The following is a 9,614-nucleotide window of genomic DNA, read 5'->3' as shown; positions in this document are numbered from 1 at the left end:
TTAAAATGTATTTAATACTTTTCTGTGCAAACAACCCCATACCCAATTAGCGGTCCCCTAGCGCCCTCCCCAGTCCCTACCCCATCGCCCAGCCACTGACAACCACTAGTATACCTTCGGCCTCCATGGCTTTTTCTGTTCTGGACATTTCTGTAAATGGATCATCCATTCTGGAGAACAGCCGTATTTCGAATGCTCAGCCCGCACAATGGCTAGTGGACACGGGATTGGGCTGCAAGGATTGGGTGTGCGCGGGGCGCCCAATCGCTGTTGAGCATCTGGAGGAGGCAGGTGCAGGTGGCGGGAAGAGGCGCCGGGAGCCCGCGGGGATCAAACGCGGGCGCGGCCCCGGGAACCCGTCGCGGTCGCGGGCGGGCGCCAGGCGCGCGGCATGGCGGGCTGGTGGCGGGCGCTGTCACGCGCAGCCCAGCGCTACCCGTGGCCCACGAACGTGATGCTCTACGGCGCGCTCTTTTCTGCCGGCGACGCGCTGCAGCAGCGGCTGAGCGGCGGCCCGGCCGACTGGCGGCAGACGCGGTGCGTGGCCACCGTGGCCGTGGCCTTTCACGCGAACTTCAACTACGTGTGGCTCCGTCTGCTGGAGCGCGCGCTGCCAGGCCGCACGCCGCGCACCATCCTGGCCAAGGTGCTGTGCGACCAAGCGGTCGCCGCGCCCGTGGCCGTCTCGGCCTTCTACACCGGTGAGATGCCTGGGCGCCCCAGGGGGTGGAAGTTGGGGCAGTCAGAGTCCAGGATTGGGGGAATGGAGGCAGGGGCCGGGACCCAGGGTGTAAGCCTTGGCGGGAGGTGAGAGTGGCTGGAGGTGAAGGTGAAAGGGCCCAGAAGTTTGTGGATCTGGGATTCGGGGGGCTGAGGAGAAGTTGGGTGATGACTGGAGAGACCAAGGATTAGGAGACCAATGTCCAGTGGGTCAGGGATCAAGGGGGCCAGGAGCTCAATCAGAGGCTGGAGATGTCAGGGGGTGTGGGACGGAGGTGGGGATGGGAGGAGGCAGAGCTGGGGTCCATTTCCCCCTGAAAAAGGTCCCCGGTGTGTTGAGGAGACAACAGCTCGTTGTCATAGCACCTGTAACCCCACTGACTGAGTTGTGGGTCAGCTGTCCTTCTGGGAAAATCCACGGGGCCTCCTTTCCAGTGGTGGGTATTTCTTCCAACACACCAACAAAACGTGAGGGGACTCGGCACTATGGAGACATTATAGGACCCCAGAAAATTCACGCTCAGGGCGCTCCCTTGCTTTGGTAAGATTTTCCTGTGGGAAGGGTCTGGGGAGTCCCATCCCCACATCAAAAGCCACAGAAAATGTGAGGGGACCCTTCACATAGAGGACTCTATACCTGTCTGTGAGGATCCTGGGAGCTCCCTCCTCAGAAAACCTGATCTGAGGGCCTGACTTGGAACCTTACTCAGGGACCTAAACACCAAAAACAATGGAAAGGGCTCTGTGACTTCCGCAGTCTTCCATTTGCATAGTCTGGAAGGGAGTGGGCAGGGGAGGGACACTGTAACCTAAGAAAATCTGAGAGTCCTGGGCCTGGCCTTGGCATTGGGGATCACAGATCACCCCAAGAGGGTCTTCTTGTCAGTGGCTATTAGTGCTTTCTAAACCTGGTTGAGGTGCTCAAGTCACCCCTTGAAGAAACCTGCACTCCCCCATAGATCTTATTTTGGGGGTGAGTGAGAGGACAGAGTCTGTTCCGTTCCTCACAAACCCCACAGAGGACTGCTTTATGAAGTCTCAGCCAACCACGTGGCCCACGGGGTCATGATGGTCAGGGAGATCAGGGGAATAGAGAACCTGAGACCATGGACCCCCGATTTATCAGATATGTGTCTGTTTCCAGGTTGTGACTTCCTGGCTAGATTTGCAAACTGGTTCATCATACCTGTTACTAGTGGCCTTGTACACTGGTGAAGGGGTTGGGAGTGGGGGGCTGGGAGTTTGGGAATCAGATTCCCATTTAATCCTCAAAAACAACCAGTGAGGCAGGTACTCTTCCCATGTTACAGATGAGGAAACCAAGGCTCAAAGGAGTTTAAGTGACTTGCCCCAAGACCGCACAATTCATGCCATATTCTCAGTCTCAGTGAGTGTTGTTATGTCTGAAACTGAAAAGGCACTTCAGTAATAGTGCTTGAAGAGGCCTATGGTTCAGGCCCAAGGCCCCTGAAACAGAGTCCTGCCCAGTTGCTTCTTTGTTTTGTTTTTAGATTTCTGGCCCAGTTTCCCTGTCCTCCGTTAAAAAGAAGGGGGAAGGTGGGACTGCACAGGCCTTTCCGATTTGGAAATTGCGTTTCAGATGATCCTTTGTGCCTTGGCGAGCTAAGTAGTGATTAAGAGATCTGGCTTGGAATCCACACCTGGGTTGGTCTTAGACCACTATTAACCTTGCTGAACTCTTTTTCTTCTCTGAAACTGCAATCCTCAGCTGATGGTTAGGAGGTTAAATATTAGGAGGGTCAAATGAAATAATGCATGTAAAGTGCTTAGCACTTAATTAGTGCTGGTTAAGTGGAATAAGGTATTACCAATATTCCAGCTGGGTTTTCTGCTGAGTCCTGTTCTAAGTATCTCCTGCAAAGTGACTAAATAGATTTTATTTCTCCTTCCTCCTAATCAGAGTTAGGAGAAAAATTTTAAAACACTCATATTCACACCCTTCCTAAAATAGGAGGGTTGCTCCCTGAATTTCTTTTCAGGGTTGTTGAACATCAGAGTTTTCAAAATGTCTTTAGTGCATGGGACTACGCTCAATCCACTGAGCCACACCTGCTGGGCTCCCCTATAACTGTTATACCCTTTTATTCTCACTTTATATTTATTATTTCTTTAAAAATTTATCTAGTTTTAGGGTGGAGATTATATTCTGTTTTCTGTGTTGAGTCAGAAGGGACATACTTAGTGAGTGATAATGGTGGTTACTTTATATATTGAAATAGGAAACTTGAACTGTTACACAGTATTCCTCTTACTGAATCTTTTAAAATTCCTTTGATTTGTGTTTTTGCAAATAGGTATGAGTATTCTCCAGGGAAAGGATGACATATTTTTGGACCTGAAACAGAAATTCTGGAATACGTATAAGGTAAGACAGACTTTTGAAAATGCATCCAAGATATTTTTATATGTTTTGAACATTAATACATTTTAATAAAAATATTCTTAAATTAGAGCTACAGTTGGTTGGCACAAGGATACAATATTTTGACAGAGAAATGTTACATTTATTTTGATAGATGAATCCAATGAAAAGAACTTTAAGAGCATCTGTACACAATTGTTTCTGAATTGTAGACAGTATTCACAATGATTTCTGATGTTCTTATATTTACTCTTACTAGTGATTATAATTTAGTGAATTTCAGAACTAAAGAGGTTATTGCAAAAAGGATATAATGTGAATGGAATCATTCTCACATTCAGAGTCAATGTTTCCAGGTGTGCATTCTGCTAAGACCCTGTAAAAGGAACCTTCTTAACATTATAAAGGTATTTACAGAGAAAGATGGTATTTCCCAGGGATAATTATGTCTAGGCTTGAAGCAAGTCACCTGTTGTACTGTTTGCTCAGTACAAATATACACAATCCAATCTGACAAATATATATTAATTAACTCAATGAAGATTTGTTGGGCAGGGTCCTTAAGACTTAGCAAAATCAGGACGCTTTCCATCTCTGGCCTATAGCATGTTTGATTCTATTAATCACAGCGAGGTAAATTTTCAGGATTACATAATATACACAGACTGACCTAGGACTTACCATGTACTTAATTCCCTATCAAGAATAGTGGCAAGCCACACCTAGCAATTGCCTGCACTGCTTCTAGCATCTTCTATTGAATGATACCAAGCCCCAGAACCAGAATCACCCACTTGATGGCTAGAGGCAGATGACAGGGAGGATTGAAACCAAAGGCTTTCCCTGAGCTCCTCTCCTCAAGGACAGTTCGTTCTTCTTTCAGGGGGGAAGAGTATGCAGAACTCTCATCACTTCCCTTAGGGCAGAAGTTGTGGGCCTGTGGTGACATTCTAATGTGATTTTGTTCTGTTTATTTTGGAAAAAGGAACAAGTTTCTCCATGATGTCATAGATCCTATGGAGATATGTACATCAAACATTTATAAACAGATCAAGCAAGCAGAATTGTGAAATAAAGGGGCTTTGGACAGGGATTTGCAGATATTTCAGATTCTCCTCCCTTAATTAAGACATACAGCTTATCTTTTTTTGCGTGTTGAATACCATGCCAAGGATCTTGAACTCCAGTAATGGTAGTGGGAACAGAAACCGAGTAAGGGGCCTATTGTAACCAAGGTCATATAAGCCATAATGAAGGAGTAGGAATAGGAATGATTTGAGAAATATTTAGGAGGTAAAATTGATAGGTCTGGGTGATTGGAAATTGGGGTTATGGGCAAGGACACATCCAGGATGACCTACAGGTTTCTGATTTAAATAACAGAACAAGATAGATGAGTTCAGTATGGGAAATGTCGAATTCCAGATGTTTGTAGGATATTCAAAGAGAGATTTCCAGAGGCACAGAGGAGAGCTCAGAGCTAGAGATATTAGATATGGAAGAAACTGGGTGAAAACTAGGCTTTTGGTTGAAGCTTGATTAATGAAACTAAAAGCACAGAAGAAAAGAAGCACCCAAAAGCAATCCGTCACAAAGACTCTCATAACCCAAGGGGTATGTGAGAGTAGAATTAGTTCTTTGTTGCTAAGGAATCATCCCCCTGGCCAATCCAAGTTCTTTTGATGAAGGGGGTAGGGCATTTCTAGTTTATTTGTTGTTTACATGTAAGCAATACTTGAACTTTTTGTTTTTTGTAATTGTTTTTTTTCTTTTTCCACAATGGCATGCAATTTCTGTCTCCTTTCACCAGCTTCAACATGGCAGTTCAGATATATTATCTCTTAGAAATATATCGGATATTACATTCTTCTCTTTTCTATAATTTTAAAAAGCTTTAATATGGAAATAATTTCAGATTTATAGAAAAGTAGCAAGAACAGTTCAAAGAATACCTATATGGGTGGCCTGAATGGTGAACCAGGTCACAGGGGGAGCTCTGTCTCCCTGAAGAGGGAGGTGCCCAGTTCCAATCACCAGGGTCTCTGGTCCTCCTTTGACAGCTTATCCCAGGGGTTCTACCAAGGCATCAACAGACATGTGGAGCCGACAGTGCACCTTGTCTAGACCTGGACCCTTTGGGCCTTAGCTGACCCTTTCCTGGCTCCTCTGCGGAATCTCATGTGAGTCTTTGACAACATCTACTATGTGCTCACACCAACACCCTGCTGGAGCTGAGGGTTTGGAAATGAACTTAAACTCCTGCCTAGCAGAAGTTGACCATCTGGAGGAAGAGACCTGCCTGTAAAAAGAGAACTTGCCCCTCAAATATTTGATGGAAAGTTAACATCACCTCTGTTTGCTCTGACACTGTGCAAAACACCCCTCAAAGGCTACCCCCAGGGTTCAGGAACTTGTCCTCTGAGAGGTGGTTCTGTCCACCCACAGGCTCCTGACCCAGCCTCATCTCATGTCTCCCTCTCTCCACTCCCTGCTTCATCCACTCTTGAATTTTTTCAGTTCCTGGAACATCGTAGCCTCTTCCCACTCCAGCCTTTCCCACACCTCTCCTTTCTTCCTACCTCAGTTTATACATCATTTCCTAAGGAAGCCCTTTCTGACTACCTGTGCCCATTATAAAGTCTCCTAACCATCAGAATTGCCTTGTTGAACATCTTACAGTTGTAATAAATCATTTATGTGAAAAATCCATATGCCCTTTACCCAAATTCACCTATTAACATTTTGCCCCATTTATTACTTGCTTGCTCTATCTATCCATCCATCTTTCTACCTGATATGTTTTTCCGAATCATTTGAGTTTGTTACACACATAATTATTATTTACCCCTAGATACTCAAGTATCTATTTTCTAAGACTAAAGATCTTTTCATATAACCACAGCATAGTTATTAACTTCAATAAATTTAACAATGATAATAATCCTTTTATATCATCTACCATCCACATTCTATTTTTGTCAATTGACCATCTAATGGCCTTTATAGCATTTCTTTTCCTTCCAGTACAGAATCCAGCCTAGGATAAGGTAGTGCATTTAGTTCTTATGTCTGTTTAGTCCGAATTAATTGGGAACATTTTCTTAGCCCTCTTTAAATCTATTACAACAGTGATATTTTTGACAGTCCTCCCCTCTTTAAACACACACACACACACACACACACACACACACACACTTGCATTTTGGGGGGTTTGTCTGTTATTTCCTCATGATTGGATGCAGGTGATACATTCCTGGCTAGAACACTCCATCTGTGGTGATATATCTCTTCAAGGTTATCACAGTACAAGGTGCATGATGTCCTGTCTCTGATTGGAGACGTTAATTTTGACTACCTGGTCAAGGTGTCTGATTTTTCCACTGTCGACTTACTATTTTCCCCCTTGAAACTAGGGAGGCACTTTAAGACCATGCAAATAAACATCCTGCCTGCCTCAGAATATTCTACCCATCCCCAGATTTGGCACCCCAGTTCTGCTTGAACCAGTTGTTGGTGTTGTGATGGTTGCCAAATGAGTTTCCAACTCTAGCACCGGTCCCACTTTTACCAAGTGGCACTCAGCAATCTGTAAACAAATGCCTGCTCTTCTGTTCTAGTTATTTATTCACTTATTTCTCTATTATCTGTATGGACTCAGGAATTCTCATTTTTTCACTGGCTTGCAATTCATTACTGTGTGTAATTATTTTTGGTGCTTAAATGTCCCAGATTTGGCTGGTGAGAGTCCCTTCAAGCTGGCTCCTATGTTCTAGTGACGTCCCCGATTACTGTTTTTTCTTTAAATCCTCACTCGAGGATATGTTGTTGTTGTTGTTTTTAATTTATTTAAGAGAGGGAGAAACCTTGATGGGAGAGAGAAACTTCAATTAGTTGCCCCCTGGGCACACCCCAACTGGGGATCAAATGCAAAACATAGGTATGTGCCCTGAGCAGGAATTGAACCTTCAACATTTTGGTGTATGAGATGACACTCCAGCCAACTGAGCCACCTGGCCAGGGTCTCTCATTTAAAAATAAATAACTTCCTTACTTTCATAACCTGATGTCCCTGGCTTATCTTACATCTTTACCTGCCTTGCCCCAGCTCTGGAATCTGCAATTTCTTTGAGAATTTTTTTTCCCTTTCAGTGGGGAATGGGGAGACCAGGATCTATTCACTAGATGGTGTGTTCTGAAAGAAAAAAATTGCCATAAGAAGTAACATCATGTTTGGATAAGTTTATAGTTCTGGTCCTTTTTGCTAAAGTAGTAAATTCTTTTTTAAAAAAATGTGTTTTATTGATTTTCAGAGAGGAAGGGAGAGGGAGAGAGAAACATCAATCGCTTGCCCCCCCCCACCCCCACCTCCTGAATGCACCCTAACTGGGAATCAAACCCACAGTCTGGGTATGTGCCCTGACCAGGAATGGAACCGGTAACCAGCGGAGCCACACCAGCCAGAGCTAAAGTAGTGAATTCTTAAATGAGTGTATATTTGAAATAGCTTTTGTTGCAATAGTTTATTGTAGGAATGTTAGGAAATAAAAATTAGTAAATAAAAAATTATACCACCTTTATATTACTAGTGTAATACTACATTTAAGGACTATTTTAAAAACCTGTAGCTTTTTGGGGTTTTAAAAGATATAATTTACATCCTGAGACCTTTATCTTTGAAAACAATTTATAATGATGACCTTTTCTTCCCTATCAGAATATACAGGTTAAAGCCTGTTAAAATAAATCCATGTTCAAATATTTTATAAAAACAAAAATGTCAGCTAAACTTATTCGATAGCATGAAATAGTAAAATATATTATTAGCAAATCTTTCTATAAAGAATGGTTTGGGCCCTCGCCAGTTTGGCTCAGCGGTTAGAGCGTCGGCCTGCGGTCCGGAGAGACCCGGGTTTGGTTCCCGCTAAGGGCACGTACTTCGGTTGCAGTTTGTCCCCGGCCCTGGTTGGTTGTGCGGGTGGCAGCCACTCGATGTGTCCCTTCACGTCGATGTTTCTCTCTCTCTCTCCCTTCCTCTCTCTCCCTCCCACTCTATCTGTACAAAAAATGGAAAAATATCCTCGGGTGAGGATAAAAAAAAAAAAAAAGAATGGTTTGGTATAGTTTTAAAATTTTATTGATGATCCTTTTATAAATATATTCCTGTATCATTTGCTTGGGCTAACAGAAAAATTACAATATATGAATATATGTTGTTATTTTGAAAATGGTTGTCCATGAGAATTGATACTGATTCTGGTAGACTTTTCATTTTGGATCTGTGAATATAACTAATATAAATGTCCTGTACCTTACAGCTTTTTCTACAACTCCCCACCCTCTTCTACTCAAGAGAACTTAAGTAGTCTAATTTAATCGGCTTGGTCTGAAATATAATACCACCTCCGCATTCTATTTGCCTGGTATTTCTTAATCTTTTATAGAATGAACTGTGGGATTGTTTTGTGTGATTAAAAGTCATTCTAATAAAGTTGTGTTTCTTTTTAAATTCCAGACTGGTCTGATGTACTGGCCGTTTGTACAGGTGAGTTTTAATTTTTATAAGAGTTTATTTGAGCCAAATGGACGACATATGGCCGGTAGCAAGATCTCAAATGCTCCCTGTACAGATGAGTTTTAAACCACTCAGAATGCTAACTCCTGGCTTTGGTTTATTCAGTCCTAACATACTCTCTCTTTCTGTTACAGCTGACCAACTTTAGCCTTGTTCCTATTCAGTGGAGAACAGCTTACACTGGACTCTATGGTTTTCTGTGGGCCATCTTCCTTTGCTATTCACAACAGAGTGGCGATGGCACACTGACGTCAGCTTTCACCTTCCTTCACCGAAAGGAGGCCAACCCAGCTGAAAGGCCCCCACAGAAATGAGAAGTCAAGGATACCCTGAAAGTGACAGTATTTTTCCTTAAATTGCCTGCTGATAAAATACTCTATTTACCTGCAGTCATGTGCTCCATTTGGAAGAATTAATATTCCATAGACCCACTTGTTGCTTAATTATCAATAAGTACTCTACATTTTATCCAAACCTTATTTTTCCCCATTCTAGCCTGAAAATATTACTTCTCTAATATTTTCACTTCTTCAGTACTTTGGTAAATATCAATAACAGTGGCAAAATGGCATTTTATAATTGTTACTATTTCTATTCTAATATTTTAATGCAATTTAATTATATTTAATGTAATTTAATGCACTTAATTATTAATGCCATTTAAGGAGTCCGTTTTGATTGTATACATCTCTTTTCTAATATCTCAGGTTATTCCTAAACGCTTTTGGATCTGATTACCTTTTATACCAAAAATAGTTCTTAATAAATTTCTATTTACACATAGAACTCAAAGTCAAGACTGAATAACCAGATTTCCCCCACTCCAATACTATATAATTATTTTTTGCTGATACTAAAGTTCTATAAGTATATTTTATATCATAAAAAAGTTATGTATGATTGGTGTGTCCTGTATGAATACATTTCATTGACATCTTC

General features: G+C 42.5%; 1 protein-coding gene across 1 annotated transcript; it reads left to right on the top strand.

Moving 5' to 3' along the window:
- Positions 1–391: 391 nt before the first annotated feature.
- On the top strand, positions 392–8,992 carry MPV17L (MPV17 mitochondrial inner membrane protein like). The gene is made up of 4 exons (XM_036280865.1): positions 392–701; positions 3,036–3,106; positions 8,616–8,645; positions 8,810–8,992. The coding sequence occupies exons 1-4, from the start codon at positions 392–394 to the stop codon at positions 8,987–8,989; spliced, it is 591 nt and encodes a 196-aa protein (XP_036136758.1). The 3' UTR covers positions 8,990–8,992.
- Positions 8,993–9,614: the final 622 nt, after the last annotated feature.

This window comes from Molossus molossus, unplaced genomic scaffold (assembly GCF_014108415.1).
Source record: "Molossus molossus isolate mMolMol1 unplaced genomic scaffold, mMolMol1.p scaffold_m16_p_3, whole genome shotgun sequence".
NCBI classification, from domain to species: Eukaryota; Metazoa; Chordata; class Mammalia; order Chiroptera; family Molossidae; genus Molossus; species Molossus molossus.
The sequence above is the reverse complement of the archived record's forward strand: the minus strand, read 5'-3'. Positions and strand labels throughout refer to the sequence as shown.